The 21468-nt window shown below is 35.4% G+C and overlaps 2 protein-coding genes across 7 annotated transcripts in view; both read left to right on the top strand.

The window, feature by feature from the left end:
* Sos2 (SOS Ras/Rho guanine nucleotide exchange factor 2) overlaps positions 1-11828 on the top strand; it is a 96327-nt gene extending 84499 nt beyond the window's left edge. For all 4 annotated transcript variants that reach the window (XM_046461230.2, XM_046461229.2, XM_046461228.2 and 1 more), the window contains 2 exons: positions 8802-8911; positions 10105-11828. In XM_046461230.2, the coding sequence (XP_046317186.1) occupies positions 8802-8911; positions 10105-10599 (605 nt within the window). In that variant the 3' untranslated portion in view covers positions 10600-11828. The remainder of the gene's footprint in view (positions 1-8801; positions 8912-10104) is intronic.
* A 611-nt stretch (positions 11829-12439) lies between these two features.
* Vcpkmt (valosin containing protein lysine methyltransferase) lies at positions 12440-20489 on the top strand. 3 transcript variants are annotated; one of them, XM_046461892.2, is made up of 6 exons: positions 12455-12853; positions 12949-13059; positions 13226-13298; positions 14596-14715; positions 16169-16273; positions 19394-20489. In XM_046461892.2, exons 1-6 carry the CDS (start codon positions 12588-12590, stop codon positions 19406-19408), a joined length of 690 nt encoding a protein of 229 aa, XP_046317848.1. In that variant the 5' UTR covers positions 12455-12587; the 3' UTR covers positions 19409-20489. The 3 variants fall into 3 exon arrangements, with proteins under 3 accessions (XP_058440500.1, XP_058440499.1, XP_046317848.1); XM_058584517.1 differs by lacking the exon at positions 16169-16273 and having other exon boundaries at positions 12440-12853; XM_058584516.1 differs by lacking the exon at positions 13226-13298 and having other exon boundaries at positions 12441-12853; positions 12949-13048.
* Positions 20490-21468: the final 979 nt, after the last annotated feature.

Raw genomic sequence — 21468 nt, 5'->3', positions numbered from 1 at the left:
AGTCACATGGGCTTACCTAGCTGCAAGGTCGGCTAAGAAATACTGTTTGTAACCACACAGCCTTTCTTAGCCTCTGGTATTAGCTGGCAATTCTTGTATACCTTTGCTTTCTGATATTTCATTGTACACAGATTTTTGTTTCATGCACAAAGTTATTTGCCTTCAGGCTCTCAAAATGTATATGAAACATAAATGAAGCCAGGCATGGTGGTGCATGCCTGTAATCTCAGCAGCTTGGGAGGCTAAGGCAGGAGATTGCAAATTCAAGGCCAGCCTCAGCAACTTAGTAAGAAGCTGTTTCAAAATTTAAAAAAATTTAAAGGGCTGAGGATGTGGCTCAGTGGTTAAGCACCCTTGGGTTCAATCTTTAGTACCAACAAAGAAAAGGAAAATAAAATAAATGAATTTTGTGTTTACCTTCAGGCTATGTGTATAAAGTGTATATGAAACATAAATGAATTTTTTAATTTAATCTTGGGCCTCAACCCCCAAATATCATATTGTATATGTAAATATTCCAAGTCTAAAATCCTTATTACTTCCGGTCCCAACCGTTTTGGATAAGCAGTATTCAAGTTTGTACAGCTTCTCAGCTAAGCACAAGGGATTTGGTGGCAAACAAGAAAGACTTTCTGCCTGTTTATACAAAATACCTCCAAATTTTGGGGGGAAAAAAATCATGTGCATGTAGATCATATTGCTCATCTTCCTCTCTTGATTTTTTACTTCATTTATAGCTCCTTGGTCTCTTATGTTAGTTCTTCTTCAGCTTTCCAAACTATTAACATTGGAAAGACTTGATCCTGAAACCTCTTTGTTTCTTTGTTTCTCACTTCTTACCTCATTCAGTAACATATCATTTATGGGATAATTTCCAGGTTCATATCTCCAACTAGATTTAGACTCATATATTCAATGACCTGTTCCACATTTTCATTTGGATATCTAATAGGAATCTAAACTTAACCTTTCCAAAACTGAGTCTCCAAAGCTGTTTTTCCTACTGCCTTCTCATCTCAATTCAGTTACTTAGGCCAAAAATATGAGAGGTAGCTTTTCTCTCTTTCCTCATATCTCAAATGTGACCCCATCAACAAATCTTGATTACCCTCAACATATATCAAGAATCTAACCATCTCTTACCATTTCTACTGCTACTACCCTGATAGCCACTACAATCTCTTAACCTTTTTCAATATGATAGCATCCTAATTTTCCATTTTTCTTGCTTTAGTATATTTTTTCCTTTTTTAAAAATTAAAGCATTATAATTCTACCTAGTATTTGGGTTCATTTTGACAAGATCATACATACAAGGAATTTGATTTCCTCTCCTCCCAATTTTCCCCGACCCTTACTGATCTTCCTTTCACTCCTTTATTTATCTATATTTAACTGGTATTTTCTACATATACATTAAGGAGAAATTCCCTTTGGCACATTTACGTATGTATATAAAATGATTTTGTTAAATTCATTCCATGTTTCTTTAACTTTCCTTTCCTTTTTTCTTCTCGTTTTCCTACTTCTACTCCAATGTGATATTCCCTGTATCTTTATGATACCTATTTTCCTCCCCCAAAGCCTTCTTTCCCTTATTTTGTTCTAGCTTCCACATATAATAGAAAATATTTGATCCTTGATTTTCTGAGTCAGGCTTATTTCACTTAGCATGCTTTTCTCCATTTCCATCTGTTTACCTGCAAAAGCCATTATTTCATTCTTCTTTATGGCTGAGTAAAACTCCATTGTGTATATATATTTGCCACATTTTCTTGATCCACTTATCTATTGACAGGCATCTGGGTTGGCTTCATAATTTGGCTATTGTGAACTGTGCTGCTGTAAACATTGTCGTGGCTGTATCACTATAGTATGCTGATTTTAGTTATTTTGAACAAATACTGAGGAGTGGGATATAGCTGGGTCATATGGTTTTTCCATTTCTAGTGTTTTGAGATTCCAAAGTGGTTGTACTAATTTGCAGTCCCACTAACAATGTATGAGTGTACCTTTTTCTCCATATCCTCACCAGCATATATTATCTATATTCTTGATAATTGCCATTCTGATTAAGTGAGATGAAAGCTTAGTGTAGTTTTGATTTGCATTTCCTTGATTGCTAGAGATGTTGAACATTTTTCATATATTTGTTGGCCATTTGTGTTTCTTCTTTTGAGGTATGTCTGTTTGGGGCCCTATAACTGTGAGGTTATTTTGGCATTGAGCTTTTTGAGATCTTTATATATTCTTAATATTAATTAATCCCCTGTCAGTGGAGCAGCTGACAAATATTTTTTTCCCATTCTGCAGACTCTTTCTTCACACTCTTAATCATTTCCTTTGTTGTGTAGAAAGAAACTTTTAATTTGATGACATCCCAGTTATTGATTCTTGGTTTTATTTCTTGAGCTTTAGGGGTCTTGCTAAGGAATTGATTCCTCCACCTATACAATGGGGTGTTGACCCTATTCTCTTCGAGCAGTTTTAAGATTTCTGGTATAATTTCTAAGTCTTTGATTCATTTTGATTTGACTTTTGTGCAGAATGAAAGATGGGGATCTACTTTCATTCTTCTACATAGAGATATCCAGTTTTCCCAGCACTATTTGTTTAAAGACTGTCTTTTCTCTAACATATATTTTTGGCATATTTTTCAAGTATTGGATGGCTGTAGAAATGTGAGTTTGTCTCTGTCTATTCCATTGATCTTCAGGCTATTTTTGCTGCTATAGCTCTGTAATATAATTTGAGATCCTCCTGTATCACTTTTCTTATTCAGAATTGCTTTGGCTCTTCTGGATCTCTTAATCTTTCAAATGAATTTAAGGACTGTTTTTTCTAGTTCTGTGAAGAATGTCATTGTTATTTTGATGGGAATTGAGTTTTTTAATCTGTATATTGCTTTTGGTAATATGGCCATTTTGACAATATTAATTCTTCCTATCCAAGAACATGGGAGGTATTTTTATGTTCTGAGATTATCTTCAATTTCTTTCTTCATTTTTCAATGTAGAAATCTTTCACCTTGTTTAGATTAATTTCCAGTTGTTTGTTTGTTTGTTTAATTTTGAGGATATTGTGAAAGGGATGATTTTCCTGATTTCTTTCTCAGCTGAATTGCTATTGGAGTACAGAAAAGCTATTGATATATGAGTGAATCCTGCTACTTTGCTAAATTCATTCATTAGCTCTAGGAATTTTCTGGAAGAATTTTTTTGGTCTTCTAAATATAAGATCATGTCATCAACAAACAGTGATAAGTTTGACTTCTTATTTTCCTGTTTGTATTCCTTTAATTTCCTTCTCTTGCCTGATTGCTCTGGCTAGAGTTTCGAGAACTATATTGAATAGAAGTGGTGAGGGTGGACATCCTTGTCTTGTTTCTGATTTTAGAGGAAAAGCTTTTGTTTATTTTCCATTCAGTATGATGTTGGCTTTGGGTTTGTTGTATATAGCCTCTATAATGCTAGATAAGTTCCTTCTATCCCTAGTTTCTACAGCATTTTAACATGAATGGTTGCTGTATTTTATCAAAGGTCTTTTAAGTATCTATTGAGATGATCATATATATGGTTTTTGTTCTTTATTCTATTTAAGTGGTGAATTACATTTATTGAATTGTGTATGATGAACCAACCTTGCATCCCTAGGATGAAACCCACTTGGTCATGGTGTATTTTCTTCGTTATATGTGTTTTAATGTGATTTGCTAATATTTTATTAAGGATTTTTGCATCTATATTTATCAGGAGATTGGTCTGTAGTTTTCTTTCCTAGATAATTGATAGTTGCCATTTGGTATCTGGTTTGGATGTTAGGGTTATACCTGCTCCAGTATACATATATTTTTTAAAAATAGTTTTTTAGTTGTACTTGGACACAATGCCTTTATTTTATTTATTTTTATGTGGTACTGAGGATCAAACCCAGGGCCTCACATGTGCTAGACGAGCGCTCTACCACTGAACTACAACCCCAGCACCTCCAGTATGTTTTTAATACAACAGCCAGACTGATCCTTTTAGGAAATAAGTAAGACCTTGACTCTCCTGTGTATAAAACTTTCCATCTCACTCAGGATAAAAGCTAAAGTTCCTTCATAGGGCCCACAAGGCCTTACAGGGCTTGGCTTCCTTTGATCTGTGAGATCTAATAATCTGCTGTTTTCTTCCCTTACTCTTCACTGCTTTAGTTATTCTGCCTCTAGAACACAAAGGCACATTACTACATTAGGACTTCTGCTTTTGCTCTTCCTTCTGTTTCTAATGCTCTTTAACCATTTGGCATCATGGCCTGCTCCCTTGACTTCTTCAAGTTTTTGCTTAGTGTTTCCTTAGTGAATTCTTCCCCAATCACCTGTTTAAAATTGCTTCCCATACACCTATTCCTGAACCCCTTTCCTACAAATTATTTCTTCTTATGGTGTATAGCTATTCTACTTTTACATATTTATTCTTTCTCCCCAACCAGAATATAAACTCCATAAGCAAGTCACTATTATATTGCTAGCGAGTAGAACAATATTTGGCAATATAGTAAATGGCCCAATGTTAATGAAAACAATCTGGTAACAAAATGCTCTTCATTGAAAATAAAATTGTGTTCACACAACAAGGGTTATTGAGTGTCTACTATAAAAAAGTATAAACATAGTGGTTATGTGGTGGCTATAGAGTCAGACCCAAATTCAGAAACTATCAAATATGTCCCACCATCATTTAGATATCTTCTGTTTCCATGAGTCTATGTGTTTATAAAGAAGAAAAGACTCATGTAAGACTGCCTTAAACAGTAAGAACCCATTCTGACAGACATAATTGGAACTGTATAGGAAAGCTGCTTTAGGACTAGTTGATTCAGTGGCTCAATGATGTTATTAAAGACTGGAGTTCCTTTTGACTCTCATTGTTTTGTCCAGATTAACATCTTTATCTACAGCTGTTTTTCCTTAAGGTCATAAAAATGCTGGCAGGAATGATAAAAGTTATATGTTTCTTTGTTCAGCAGATACAGAAATGTTGAAAAACAAAATGGCAAAGTACTTTTCCAAAATAACAAGTTGTAAGTGGGCACAAGTTTTTAAGTTGTTAAGTGGGCACAATATCTTTATTTTGTTTTATTTTTATATGGTGCCAGGGATCGAACCCAGTGCCTCACGCATGCTAGTCAAGCACTTTACCACTGAGCCACAATCCCAGTCCAAGGGATATCCTTTTTAATAGCCTCCAGAAAAAAACTCCTTTGGTATTTCAGTGACCAGTTGAGTTCTAAGGGATGAGTTTAATAGAGTAATTCCATTTCTTTAGCCGGAATTTTCAGACTTGGACTAATCAGGCCTTATTCCTGTTGCTAAGGGGTAAGGTCAGCTTTCCCTGAAGCACACATGGCTACATGTATGAGAAGGTGGATAAAAATCTGATCGTGGTAAGAAAATGAGAAAGTGAATCCTGTGCCCACTTCTTATCAATACTCCCAAAAGTATACTTTTTGTAGCAACTGTTGGGTCCCTGAACCAGCAGGACCCCTGAAAGTAACTGCAGAGTCCACATAATCAGGGCAGCAATTTTTGATATGGAATAATAAATTTAATATCTGTATTTGAGGAAAAAGTTCCAATTCTGAGTCAATCCCTTTTCCTAACTCCTTGTTCTTCATCATGAAAAATGTAGCAGTTGTGGAGGGGCAGGGGGGAATCTAAATGCAGTGACAGAGACCATGGATGGCTGCTAAAAATGTAACATTCTTGAGAAATACTAGTGAGATATGTCAAGTTCTGCAAGAGGACTGGAAGTAAAAAATGTACAGTGAAATTACTATATACATCAGTATAGAAAAGTTTTCCTTTTTAAAAGAAACACAAATCCATAGCTTTATAGGAAAGACAGTAGAATGAATTAGACATAATTTTCCTATGTTCATATATGAATACATGACCAGTGTAACTCCACATTGTGTACAACCACAAGAATGAGAAGTTATACTCCATTATGTATAATTTGTCAAAATACATTCTGTCATGTATAACTAAAAAGAACAAATAAAATTTTTTTAAAAACATAACTTTATAAGTCAGTGGAAAGTGACTTAAAATTATCAGATGTGTTTATATCACATCTTATACACTATTTTTTAATGCCCCTAATGCTTTGGCATTGCTATTCTCTATTTATTCCTTATTTATAGCTCTGATAGCTTTAATTTTCTAAACAGTCATTCGCTGCATACATCTATTGTACCTGGTTGAAGTGTAGTAGAATCTGTGAGTAGTGATGAGTAGTAGCTATGACTTGTTGACATTTCCATTAAATTGTTTATACATACATAACAACTGTGGATTTGTGTTGTATTGGGCTGAAAGTTAACTGGCTTTCAGCCACCACTTTTGAATTTTTATTTAGATTCATTGTGTATGTAGCAAACTCTTGTCTTTTATTTTTTTACTGGTACTAGGGATTTAACCCAAGGGTGCTTTAACCACTGAACTACATCCCTAGCCTTATTTTATTTTATTTTGAGACAGGGTCTTGCTAAGTTGCCCAGGCTGACTGAACTCATGATCCCCCAGCTTCAGTGTCTCAAGAGGCTGTGGGATTCCAGGTGTGCCACTACCATGCCCAGCAACTCTTGTCTTTTAAAATATAAGAATGGAAAATATTTCTTGTAATCTGCTCTTTTGCAAAGAATATTTAATTTTTAAACAGTATGCAGGCAGTGAATAGTATGAACCGGATCATTTTTGTATTGATTGATTAGTAAAACTTCTATAAACTTATATTTTTTAAAATAATGACAGTACTTAGTATTATTTGCAATTTGAGTCATTTAAATCTAATATTAGTTGAAATATTTTTCTAAATTTTATGCCCTATCAGTGAAGGCCTGCAAAAATGTATAAAATTAAACAAACAATATATAAAATTCCCTTTTTATTACATAAAATTGAAATGCATACCTAGTAAATCTTGAGTGGTTATTTAACAAATTACTAGGTAGGTAGTGTCTTTCAATAGGTATTTAATATTTTCTGAAGAAGTAGGAATTATGAGTTATATCTTTCTAAAATTATTTGTGTGCCATTGTTTTTATCCTTACAGTTTTAACTCATGAAAGCAATGATCCAAAAGTAAATTTTAGGAAATTTAGGCTATTATTTGTTCTGTTATTCTAACAGTCTCAGGAATTTTTTTTACAAAGACTAATATGAATTTAATTTTATTTCTTAAATTTTGAATTTTGTTATATATCATTTAAATGATAATATAAGCATTCACACTGTAGTAGCATTTTTAAAATAGCAACCTTCTTTGCTATTTTATTAAAAATCTAGGCTTTTCACCCTTTTGTCTTTTTGAGGAGGGTGGTACCAGGGATTGAACCCAGGGTAAGTTAACCACTGAGCAACATCCCTAGTCTTTTTAGTATTTTTTATTTTGAGACAGGGTCTCACAAAGTCCTTAGAGTCTTGCTAAGTTGCTGAGGTTGGTCTTGAATTTGCATTCCTCCCGCCTCAGCCTCCTGAGTTATTGGAATTATAGGCATGTGCCACTGGGCCCAGCACCCATCTGACTCTTAAACTTAGTATCTTTACAAAGTGCACTGGAAGGTCTGTTACTGGCAGAAGGGTTGGGAAACAATAAGACCATGTGATAAAGTCATTTGATAATGAACACTGTGAATATTTCAAGTTTGTTTTATAAAATCTAAAAGAAAACTTTTGTCAAACTACAAAATCTATATATACTTCTAGATTGTAAGAGTTGATAGTTTTATTTATGACTTTGTAGATTGTTATTTGGATATGAAACAAAACAGAAAAATATATTGAGAAGGGATATGTTTGACTTCTCAATGTATCACATTTCTTAAAACATTTTTAATGTGTGCTTAATATTTAATAAACCAAAAATGATACAATTACAGTGTCATGCATATTGTCAGTGACAAAAGTAAAATTATTTTGTGGTAGCAGGAAACAAAAACTATACTTCGATGTCCCATAAGCAGTCACTTAGCATGTTTAAAACTAAATTCATCAACTTATTAACCAACTTATTCCTGCAAACTCAATCTAAGTATAATGACAAATAAGACATGATGAATGTCTCTATGATAACTGTGAATGTGGAGAAAGATTAAATGGGGAGTTGGACCATAATTATAGAGTTCTTTAAAACCATATAAATAAGACAAAAGAAATTGATCAAAATGAAAATAGTTCTTATTCTGTACCTAGTTGACCTGTTCAGGGGTAATTTTCTTCTAATACTTTATTATTTAGTAAATTTTCTTCAGTGTGACTCTATAACATATACCTTATTATTAAGAGACCTGCAAAGAGAGTTATATGATATATAACCCTACTTTATGGTCTCCTTTATGGAGATTTTATTACCTGTGTCGTCATGAACCTGATTGTAGCTGCTTCAGAGTAAATGTTTTCTGCTTAGGATGATTTTTCTCTAAAAGTAACTACATATATACATTCATGTTTTTGTTTGGTTTTGTTTTAGATTTTAAAAAGACTTTTGGAGGAGAAGTCTCATTATTAATCATAACTAAATAATGTGCCTTCAGTTAGTTATCATATATACTGTGTACCAGGAACTGTGTTAGGTACTAGGGATACAAAATAAATGTACTGTCCTAAGAGAGCTTACATTTTAGAAGAGAAGATAGATAATATATACAGGTAATACAGTCTGATAAATGCCATGGCAGAAGTGATCACAAGTTGCAATGAAGTTTTGTTGGATAAATTGCACTGTAAATAGTGGTTAAACTAATCTTTGCCTCCCTAGAGTCCATCTTCAGTTCGTGTGGTAGTTTAAATAAACCAAGTGAAGAGCTACTGATTCCTCCTCCACTTCCTCCTCGAAGAAAGTTTGACCAAGATGCTTCAAATTCAAAGGTAATCAACAGGACCTGGGTTTGCCTCAATTTATTCAAAAATTTATGGATTTTCAAAATAGGACTTTATTCTTACGAATTTGTTGTATTTTGGCTTTTCTTTATCATTTTCCACATTTATATTGTTATATTTGAAAAATGCTTTTAGTAGTTGTTTAATTCTTATAAAAAACTTTCCTTTAAAAAGGCGGGGTGCTGATTCACAGACTCAGAAGTACACTTTTTTTCTGGTACTAGTATGTGAAGGATTCTTCCAATTTTCCACCAGCTTTTCAAATTTAAGGGTGAATCACTTGGAAAGCTTGTTAAAACCTGATTGTTGACCCTTACCCCTGGAGTTTTTGATTCAGTAGATCTGGAGTGAGGCTCAAAAATTTGCTTTTATAACCAAAGGCCCAGTGTTCTCTCCAATGTGCAGTTGCTAACTCACAATAAGCAGTGGGGAGGGGAGAATAGAAATTCACTGGCTCAGACAAAGGGGAATGAAGGGAAGGGATGGGGAATGGGAATAGGAAAGACAGTAGAATGAATCAGACATAACTTTCCTATGCTCATAATGAATACATGACTCCACATCACGTACAACCAGAAGAATTGGAAGTTATACTCCATGTATGTATGATATCTCAAAATACAATCTCCTTTCATGTATAACTAAAAAGAACAAATAATTTTTTAAAAAATTTGCTTTTCTAACAAGTTCCCTACTGGTGCTGATGTTTCTGGTCCTTGGATGACCCTTTGAAATCCACTGTTCTAAGTATCATTGGGAAAAGTAGAAGTAAATGCTTAATCAGGAGAAGCTGGACATTAAGTCTCCTTAACATCATGTCCTTTCACATCTACAAAACTATATATTATTTTTGCTTACCTATTATTATAAATAAAATTCATGAATTTCTTAAATTTATGAAATAGTAACACAAAGCAAGATAAATTGAAGCTTTATGTTCTAAGACTTCAATTAAAACATCTCATATGTAGAAGTATTAAACAGAGCCCTGGATTAAACTAGAAGTAATGTACTTATAAATCTGATGATTAAACCAGATTAATTTACTTTGAGCTTCTGGATTTAACTTGTGTGTCAAGTTAAAAAATTCTTCTGTGTGAAGAATTTTTCAGACTTTTAAAATTGCCTTGTAAGTTTTTCAGGAGAAAAGAAGTATAGTTATATAACTTTTTGTTTTAAAGGGAACTGTGAAATCTGATGACGACCCTCCTGCTATTCCACCAAGACAGCCTCCTCCGCCAAAGATAAAACCTAGAGTTCCTGTTCCTACCAGTGCATTTGATGGACTTCTGCATAGTCCACCTCCACCTCCACCAAGAGATCCTCTTCCTGATACCCCTCCACCAGTTCCCCTTCGACCTCCAGAACACTTTATAAACTGTCCGTTTAATCTTCAGCCACCTCCACTGGGACATCTTCACAGAGATCCAGACTGGCTCAGAGACATTAGTACATGTCCAAATTCACCAAGCACTCCTCCTAGCACGCCCTCTCCAAGGGTACCACGTCGATGCTATCACAACAGTCTTGCTCATCTTCAAGCTCCCCCTGTTCCACCAAGGCAGAATTCAAGCCCTCACCTACCAAAACTTCCACCAAAGACTTACAAGCGAGAGTTTTCACATCCCCCATTGTATAGACTGTCTATGGTAGAAAATGCAGAAACTCCTCAATGACCTTAGCCATATGTAGTCATTGACACTGGAATAGTATTTGTAAAGTTTTTTTTTTAATTTATTCAAAAAGGCATAGTATTTTAGTTTTTTGTTTTTTGTTTTTACAAATAATGCTCTTACAGAAATGCTACTGATCAAATAAGCTTTTAAGAATTGGAAAGATAAAATACAAAAGTCCTTTACCAATATCCTCAGGTGATCAGTTGCATTGCCTTGTCTTGGATCCTCAGTGCTGCCAAAAGGCCAGTATAATGAATTTATATTTGCACTGTAGACTCTGCTAAAATATGGTTTAAAGTGACTTTGATTGCACTGAAAGGGGATAGTGCTTTTGTGGAATTTTTCAAATTTGAGTAATAGAGGCCTTTTTTAAGGTAATGAATTTACACAAATATAGAGGTGTATGGTGTTACTGATTTTTAAATCTCTTTGACCATCTTCTGGAAGGATTTTACTTGTAGTTTTTACATCTAGGAGAATTGTGAATAACACCCACTGTTCTTAAATTCTTTAATGCCATGTCTTAAATGCCAGTATTTGCTGCTGAAGACAAAAACAAAATGTGGAATGAAAATAATAGAATGCACTGTGTATATTATTTTGTCAAAATGTAAACAAAGAATACATAACCCAATTATAGAGGGAAAAAATGGCATGTATCTCATTCAGATGTGCCTTTTGTTTTTGCAGAGTATGGCGTCTTTAGCTAATAAGTTGCCTATTGTTTTGGAAAACAAAGTTAATATGCCATGTATGTACAGTTTTGTTTATATTGTATATTTAAAGATAATGTTAATAACCTATATAAATTTAAATGACTTGAGGTCTATAATACAATCTGCTACTTTACTAATTCATAGGTTCAGAGGAAAAGTTCTTATGGCATAGGAACCAACTGCCTTGCCTTCAAAACCTAGTGACTTTCTCTATAAATCTTGTGTTAACTGAAATTTTTTTAAAGTATTTTTTTAGATTGGTAATATTTAAACCAGCAAATACTTAATGCTTTATTAAACTTTTTAATCAGAGAAGCGAGTAAAACTTTTATTTGCCATTTGGATACCTTCGCTCAAAGTGATGAAAAGTATGTTATGTGATAGGCTGTAGCAGTGGTTGTAAAGTAGCCAAAAGCCACGTTCTTTATTTACTGGTCTGTGGCCTTTTACTGTGCTTTGTATCAGAGTTCTTAACAAGATTAATAAATCACCTCAGTCTTAATTTTTAAAAGACTTTTTAAAAAATGTGTTTTCATTGTAAAGAACAAGGGGATATTAGAGTACTGTAGATATATGTATACACACATTGAGTTATTTCATGTAACTTAAAACTACATAATCCCAAATAATTTAAATGATGTAAATTTTAGAGGGGTAAAAAAAATTTTTTTAACTGGTAAATGCAAGCTGCAAGTTTCCAGCAATCCTTTTTATGCATTCATACGGAAAAACTAGGAGCACACTTGGAAACTTCCTGAGAAAGATAATAGACACCTTTGGTAGGCTCTGGGAAGCTGCCTGGATTTAAGGTAACTACAGTATGAGTCAATCTCTAACCACGTAAAAATGCTCCAGTGTTTGCTTTGTTTTTTCACAGAGCGGATTATATTAGTTTTATCTGGGAAAGTGACTTAAACTAGCTGTTCCTTAAGCCAGGCGCGTTTTTTTTTTTTTTTTTTTTACTTTTTTTAAATTTTTTTATTTTTTTTTTTTATTGGTTGTTCAAAACATAACAAAGCTCTTGACATATCATATTTCATACATTAGATTCAAGTGGGTTATGAACTCCCATTTTTACAGAGAAGGAAGGGATGAGGGCGGTTAGTGCTGGGTTACGCCCAAGGTGCTGCAGCCTTCTGGGCTTTGTTGACTTGTGCACGCGCGAGGTGCCAAGTCAGCCACTAGGAGGCCCGGGCCCCTCTCAAGGCTTGGCCTGTGAGCGGCGCACAGATGAGTCGTCACTAAGCGAGCTGCACCCTTTAGCGGGCACAGATGGCGGCTGCTGTGGAGTCGGTGGTGGAGGATCCGCTGCGGAGCTTTGTGAGAGTTCTGGAGAAGCGGGACGGGACAGCCCTACGACTGCAGCAGTATGACTCCGGTGGTGTGGGTTGTGTTGTTTGGGATGCTGCCATTGTGCTCTCTAAATACTTGGAAACGCCGGGGTTTTCCGGAGATGGGGCCCATGTGTTGAGCCGGCGATCGGTGCTGGAACTGGGCTCAGGCACCGGGGCGGTGGGGCTCATGGCTGCTACCCTCGGGTAAGAATTGAAGGGAGGGGGCACCCCTTTGCTTTGAAACTCATATTGCCAGCTACCCACCCTGTGCCTACCCCTCAATCAACGTTATTTTATAGGGCAGATGTTATGGTCACCGATCTTGAGGAATTGCAAGACTTGCTGAAGATGAATATTAATATGAACAAACATCTTGTCACTGGTTCTGTTCAAGCCAAGGTACTGAAATGGTTTGTATGGCCTTTCAGCTTGTTTTAAGATAACAATTCATAGTTTGTTTTAAATTGCATCTCATTAAAGCCGTGATAATACAAAATGAACTTATTGGCTCTTGCTTATAAAGCAAGAGTATTTTAAATTATTAACAGTTTAAAATACTTGTTTGACATTTTGAAGGGGGGAAGAAATAGAAGACTTTCCTTCTCCACCAGACTACATACTGATGGCTGACTGCATATACTACGAGGAGGTAAATGTTCAGTGAGTGAAATCTCTCTAATCGATTAACTGGTTTTTGTATTCTGAAACTACATTTCTTCACATTTTAACATCTCTGAATTCAGGATATTTGTCTATGGTTGATAGATGGTTGTAACAAAAATAAAACAAAAGTCACAAGAGACTGTATATACATTCATATATACCTGCAAATCATGTTTAGAAGAGTGTTATATGCATTTTATTAGAGGCTTCTTCAAAGAATTTTAGCACTTGGATCTGTTATGAAAAGCTATGATAACCTTTTTTTTTTAAAAAAAAAAAAAAAAAAACTTTCTTGGGGGTGGCAGACATTAGGGGGCTGGAGATCAAATCCAGGGCCTTACACATGTGAGTGCTCTACTACTGAGCTACATCCCCAGCCCTAAAATCACCCCTTAGCCTCCCACCCCTGCCCTTAGTTGTTCCCAATGAACATGTTAACCAGGAGAATTAAGTTGCATTTTTAAAAAATTCATGGTTTTGTGGCAAGATTTACTAGACCAAATATTTTTCTTTTTTCTTTTCGTTTTTTGGAACTAGGGATTGAACTCAGGGGCACATGACCAACTAAGCCATATTCCCAGCCCTATTTTGTATTTTATTTAGAGACAGGGTCTCATTGAGTTGCTTAGCGCCTTGCTATTGCTGAGGCTGGCTTTGAACCCAGGATCCTTTTGTCTCAATCTCCCAAACTGCTGGGATTACAGGCATGTGCCACTGCAATATTTTTCTTTAAATATTGGTTTATGATAGCATTGTGGGTGTCATTTATATTTAAAATAATGAGCATTGAGCCAACCCATGTTCAAGTTAAGTTCAGATTTACTTTTGTAGGAAAAATTGTTGATTGTTTAAATCCTACATTAAATTAGAGTAAATGAAGTTACTTTTAAGAGTGAAATCAACACTATTCATTTATTTCCATGGGAACTTCAAAACACAGTCACTTGAATTCTTTTTCTGAAAACTGTAGTATAATAATTAATTTTTAAAAATTTTTTTTACATGTTGATGGACCTTTATTTTATTCATTTATTTTGATGCGGTGCTGAGAATCGAACCCAGTGCCTCATACATGCTAAGCAAGTGCTCTACCACTGAGCCACCACCCAGGCCAATAATTAATTATTAAGAGGAGTTTACCAAACATTGTTAGAAAACGTTAACTACATGTACTTTGTTGTATTGATTCAAAAATGAATAATAGGGGAATTAATCCTTTTACTTCCCTAACCTCCTCTTAATAGAAAATTTTTGAAGTCATGAAATACGTTTTTCTTTTATAGTCTTTGGAACCATTGCTGAAAACACTGAAAGATCTCAGTGGATCTGAAACTTGTATCATATGTTGCTATGAACAACGTACAATGGGGAAAAATCCAGAAATTGAGAAAAAATATTTTGAGGTAAGGATTATAAGATCTATCTTTGTAGTGAGTACCCTTCAGGGAGGCTGTATGTGACTATTCTAATATTTTATGGCAATTTTGGAGGTTTGGACAATCTGTTTGTATGAACCCAGCCAGTAGGGGACTCTTTAAAATCCACTATTCCACAAAGCCCACCCCCATTTTCTATTCTCATCCTTTATTTTTTATCTAATTAGTTGATACTGTATCTACAGAACCGTGTAAAATAATAATGGTGACACTGTCTTTTCTGAGAAAGTTCTTAATATTTCTTAATTGTTGGCTTTGGGGAACATATCAGTGATACATATATTGCTTTTAGAGAATTCATGATAGAGGGGCTGGGGTTGTGGCTCAGTGGTAGAGTGCTCACCTAGCATGCAGGAGGCACTGGGCTCGATCCTCAGCACCATATAAATGTAAAATAAAGATATTGTGTGCACCTAAAACTTAAGAATAAATATTTTAAAAAAGAGAGAATTCATGATAGAAATGAGGAGGTGATAAATTTGTACTTCTCTGTTTTTCTCTACATTTTTATGAAACCTCTGACCTATATTCCTGTTTTTAGGGACTTATTTAATAGAAAGATTCACAGGAAGTTGCAAATGTAGTACATAGCTATTTTTGGTACAGGGGATTGAACTCAGGGTCACTCAACCACTGAGCCACATCCCCAGCCCTGTTATGTATTTTATTTAGAGATAGGGTCTCATTGAGCTGCTTAACCTGTCGCCATTGTTGAGGCTGGTTTTGAACTTGAGATCCTCCTGTCTTGGTCTCCTGAGCCGCTGGGATTACAGGCATGCCCCACTGCACCCAATACATAACATCTTATGTATCTTTTACTCTTCTTCCCCCAGTGGTGACCCAGGCCCTTTTTATGGGCAAAAATTCATCCCATTACAAGTAAATCTTTTTGTACATCTGTATAGCTCTACAACTTTTGTCTGCTGAAGGACTGCTTTGGTTTAATGAGAAAGCAAGAATATGACTGCCTCAGATAATATATGATAAATTTTTTTTAATTTCTTCTTTTTTTTTTTAGTAATAGATGTAGGTGTATTTTTATTTATTTTTTTATCAGTGCTAAGGATTGAACCCAGTGCCTCACACATGCTAGGCAAGTGCTCTGCCACTGAGCTACAGCCCCAGCCTTCATGTTTTTCCTCAATATGAAGAATGTTACTGAGCTTTTGGGACTCTTAATTAATTTTTTATATAGTTAAAATAATTTTTATTGAGGTAAAACATAGTTAAATGCATATATATCAAGCACTCGGCCACATAATTACTACCCAGCATAAAAATATACATTTCTAAGACCTCAGAAGGTTTCCACAGTGCCCCTTCCTAGTCAGTATTCCTACAAAGATAGCCACCATTGTACCTTCTTTACCACAGGTCTGTTCATATTATTGAGTTTAAAGTATATCTGTTAAATTTATAGCTGCTTCAGCTAGACTTTGATTTTGAAAAAATTCCTTTGGAAAAACATGATGAAGAGTATCGAAGTGAAGATATTCATATTATATACATCAGAAAGAAAAAATCAGTAAGTACATTCCCAGTTCTTCATCTTCTGAGGATATTTCATCATCTGGTCACTGTTTCTGGGCTTGTGTGTGGTCAAGGCCTTGATTTTGATGTGGTAAAACAGCTGACTCTTCATTGAACTCAGGCATTGACTCAGGATTAAGATCACTTATCTGTCTTGCCTTTGGTTCTTGTTCTAAGTAAGGCAGGCTTTTTGTTTTGTTTCATGCTGTGCTGGGGATTGAACTCAGGGTCTTGCATGTGGAAGGAAGAACTCTACCACTCAACTAAACCTCCAGCCCAGCAGGCTTTTTTTTTATATAGCTTTGTAATGGAATGTGTTAGTAAGCAGTTAATGTAACAATGCCTGAGGTAACAACTTAAAAAGAGGAAAAGTTTATTTTGGCTCACTTTTCTAGTCTGTAATCCTTTAGCTCCATTGCTTTATGACAAGGCAGTATGTCATGACAGAGAAAGCCCAATCACCTCATAGCTGGGAAGGAAAAGGAAAGAAAGAGGAAAGGGCAGAGTCCTATGGAAAACACATCCCCGATGACCAGAAGACCTCCCCCACAAGGTTTCATCTCCTCCTTTAATATATGGGCCTTTAATATATGGGCTTTCATCTCAAAGATTTCACTTCCTCCTTTAATATATGGGCCTTTTGGAGACCCTAATTCAGACTATAGCATTGGGCATTATCCCAGACAAGTGACTTAGTTCTTTATATTGTAGTTTCTCTTAACTCAGATTTTAAAATGCCAGTTCATACTTTTGTGAACTTTCTCCAGTCATTCAAATTATTTTTAACAAAGTAAAATAAAATCAGACAGATCTGGGGCTGGGGATGTGGCTCAAGCGGTAGCGCGATCGCCTGGCATGCGTGTGGCCCGGGTTTGATCCTCAGCACCACATACAAACAAAGATGTTGTGTCCACCGAGAACTAAAAAATAAATATTTAAAAATTCTCTCTCTCTCTCTCTCTCTCTCTCTCACTCTCTCTCTCTCTCTTTAAAAAAAAAAATCAGATCTGTTTATAAAGAAAAATGCACCTAATTAAATAGAATTCATTTTTTTTTTTAGTTGTACATAATACCTTTATTTTATTTATTTATTTTTATGTGATGCTAAGGATCGAACCCAGGGCCTTGCACATGCGAGGCGAGCGCTCTACCCCTGAGCTGCAACCCCAGCCCTAGAATTCATTTTTGTTCCCCTTGTTTGGTGCTTCCTTTACATGATATAGCAATCACATTTTATGCAAGTTGCATCTGTGACACTTACAGTTTTTAACTTGTACAACTGTATCTCATTTATTTTGTAACCCCAGCACCTTTTATAAATGTGACAAAAATTTTAAAATGTTTTATGCCTTACAGCATCCAGTTTTTGGTTTTGGTACTGGGGATTGAACCCAGACAGATGTGCTGAGCTACTAGTCTTTTTTTTTTTTTTTTTTTTTTTTTTTGAGATATGGTCTCATCAAGTTGCTCAGGCTGACTGCAAACTTGTGATCCTTCTGTCTCAGCCTTCCAAGTCACTGGAATTAAAGGCGTGCATCATCACAGCCAGCTAAGGGATTCAGTTTTAACTAAAGCGTTATACAGTTTTACAAGTAGAAATGTTTTGAGGCATAAAGATTTTGGGTTCCTAAATATAATTTTTTTTTTATTTTTTATTTTTTGGTACCAGGGATTGAACTCAGGGGCACTCAACCACTGAGCCACATCCCCAGCCCTATTTTGTATTTTATTTAGAGACAGGGTCTCACTGAGTTGCTTAGCACCTCGCTGTTGCTGAGGCTGGCATTGAACTCACAATCCTTCTGTTGTCCCAGCCTCCTAAGCTGCTTGGATTACAGGAGTGTGCCACCACGCCTTGCTTCATTTTTTTTTTTAATTGATAATAATTCCCATACCATGAAATTCACCTTTTTGAGGTATACAATTCAGTGTAAATATATTCACAGAACAAAGTTTTCATCTTTCTCAAAAGAAACCCCATACCATTAGCAGTCACTCATTTCCCCCCCAGTCTCTAATCCCTGGCAGTCACTAACCTCTATTTCTATGTATCTGCCTATTGTGCTCATGTCATGAATTATTCACATTATATGGTCTCTTACATCTAGCTTCTTTACTCAGCACAGTGTTTTCAAGGTTCATCCATATTGTGGCATGCTTTTACTCTTATGTCTGAAGGATATTTATTTGTATGAATGTGTACATCTTGTCCATCCATTCATCATTTGGTGGCATTTTACTTTTTCAGTCTTTAGCTGTAATGAGTGGTGTTGCTGTGAACATTTATGTAGAAGTTTTTTTTGTGTGAGCATCTTTTCAGATCTCTTAGGTATATGCCTGGAGTGGTATTGCTTGGTTATATGTGAACTCTGTGTTTAACTTTTTAAGGAATTGACAAACTGTATTCCTAAGCCATCTTAGGAGGTGTGAAATAGGATCTTTGTTTGTTTGTTTGTGGGGGGGGGGCATGCTTGGGATTGAACTCAGGGGCACTCAGCCACTGAGCCTCATCCACAGCCCTATTTTGCATTTTATTTGGAGACAGTGTCTCATTGAGTTGCTTACCACCTCGCTGTTGCTGAGGCTGGCTTTGAACTTGCAGTTCTCCTATCTGTCTCCTGAGCTGCTGGGATTACAGGCATGCGCCACTGCCCCCGGCAGATCTTATGTTTTTTATTTTCATTTCCCTAATAACTAAAGATTAAAGATGTTGACTATCTTGTCTCACTTGACAAGATATCATTGACCCATTTTCAAATTGAGTTATTTGTCTTTTCATTGTTAAGTCTAAGAGTTCTTTACATTTTGGATACTGAACATCAGATGTACAATTTGCAAAATACTTTCTCCTATTCTGCAGGTTGTCTTTCTTGTTTTGGTATTATGTATTTTATAGCAAAAAGGTTTTGAATTTTGATAATGCCCAGTATATCGTTTTTTTTTCCTTGGTTGCTTGCAGCTTTAACATGTGTCAGCTTAAAACTTTCTAAACATTATACTTGGTTATTCATTTGACTTTCATTTAGCCACTGCTGGGCATATTGCCTAGTATTAAGTACTCCATAAATAGTTGGTGAACTTTTTAAGTTTCCTTTTTTTTTTTTTTTTCTTATAGAAATTGCCGTCATGAAACGTTTAGTCCTCTTACCCAAACCTCTAACAACCTGGGTAAGCTAAAGATGTGAATGAAGCATGTGAATACAGCATGGGAAGATTGTGTTTACAGATTTTTCCAGCATGTCCTTAGAGGTCTGATATATGGATGACAACCACCATGGTCTGCCTGCAATATGAAAAATGACTGCCTGCCTTCCAGTGGGCCTGAAATCCATCTTAGGTTTACTTAGCCTCAGCATTAAATTCTGCTTAAAAGAAATATTGAGATCAGTTACTCAAATAAAAATTGGTATTGGGATTAGGCTAAAATCTGCCAAAAGTAAATAGTGAAGCAACATGGTTGATTTGACACATTTTCAGGAAACTAGAGGTAAACTGATGCAATTTTTAGAAGTATATCACTATCAAATAATGTTCTAAATTCAAACCAGTAAACCTTAGTTTGTCTTGGGAATAAGTAAATTTTAAATATTTCACTTTTACATAATTAGGCAATAGTTTTGTCTTCTGCTTCATATGGTATCTTTAATGCTTAATTGTCCTTTTACTTAAAAAAAAAACAAAAAAACTATTGTCTTGTATACTTACATTTACCAAAGTTTTATTCTTTTCAAATAAATGTGTAAGTACTCTAAATAGTGAACAATATTATAATTAGTTACAAAGAAGAAAAAATAAGAGATTAGGGAAACAAAAGGTACCTTTACAAAATATTTCATTTGGGAATGGAGTGAGAATGGAAAGCCCAGTTCCAGGGTTATGCACTGGTATAGCTCATGCATTTTTCTTTGTGATTGTCTTCCAGGAAAATCTGGTTTAAAAACGCTGGTATTAAGTTAACTTGTTTACATGAAACAGTAAAAGATTATTGAGTAACTACAAATGTAGTTCTATACATATCTATCAAATTATTTTTATGCTGTGTCATTTCTATTTCGTGTTATGATAATCTTCAGCACACATGGACTGACATGTCAAGGACTTCCATTACACTGGTTCCAGAGTGGTGACCAGATGGAATTCTGGTATTTACCAGCATTGGTGCTAGATGGCACATTTTATGTGTTAAAATAAACATTGATTTTGAGACCCTGTGACTTTGTGAATGTTTCAGAAATAGCTTTAAAGAAAATAAACATCTAAAGCAGGTGACTGCCTTCCAGAAAGAGCAAAAACAGCCCTGTTTAGAGACTTTGAGGATCAAAGCAAAGGAAATAGTTCTCTCCTTTCAGGCTTACTTTAGTCTTTAAAGTTTGCTTTGTTCATATTGCCCCAGCATTTCATTGAGCACTTTTTTCCCCCAGGCAGTTCGTGTAACCTAAATGTGTGATGCTTTTGGTAGTTACAGATAGCACTGTCTATTATTAGTGAGGTCTTAGGACAAATGACAACTTTCTGGCATGTTCCAAAACATTATGGAATTATGAAAATAAACTTGACATTGACTGTAGTAGTCTAGCTAGATTTCTCACATCCCTTTTCATCTTCCAATTTTTATGCCCTCCTTTCTTCACTGTGGTTTTTAATTTATAGTGTTTGTCTTTGGCCTGAAGTGTACCCATAGATTTACTGTATGAAAGCCCAGTTCCTTTATCTCAGAAAGGTGCTATTTATAGTCCAAAACTTTCTGAGTGAATCAGACTGAAGTCAGCTTCTACACAAATTTGCTGAAATCTCATCCCTGCTTGCCTTCCCTGCCTTGCTAGTACCACCCCTTTACTTATCATTTGCATAATAAATCACTTGCATACTTTCATCTCATTCTGTTTCTGGGGAACTTACCTAAGGCACTGACAATAAAAGTGATTTGTAACAAAATCAAATGGGATTTCCCCCATCCCATTCTGGAATATCAACATTGGCATCACAACATGCCAGTCCCAAATAGCCACTAGTGTCAGTACCAATGAGTACTGCAGAGAGCTTACTGAGGGTTTACAGAGAGCTTAACTGTAGAGAGCTTACTGAGGGCTACCAATTGAAGGAACTTGCTCTATCACCAACTACCAGGGAAGCCTTGGGAGAATTTCCCTCTTGGAGGAGTACAGTGTTTGGGAATGGGGTTTAGCCCTT

Source organism: Marmota monax, unplaced genomic scaffold (genome assembly GCF_021218885.2).
Source record: "Marmota monax isolate L192 unplaced genomic scaffold, Marmota_monax_Labrador192_F-V1.1 WCK01_AAM20220418_F8-fsc00001, whole genome shotgun sequence".
Lineage (NCBI taxonomy): Eukaryota > Metazoa > Chordata > Mammalia > Rodentia > Sciuridae > Marmota > Marmota monax.
The sequence above is the reverse complement of the archived record's forward strand: the minus strand, read 5'-3'. Positions and strand labels throughout refer to the sequence as shown.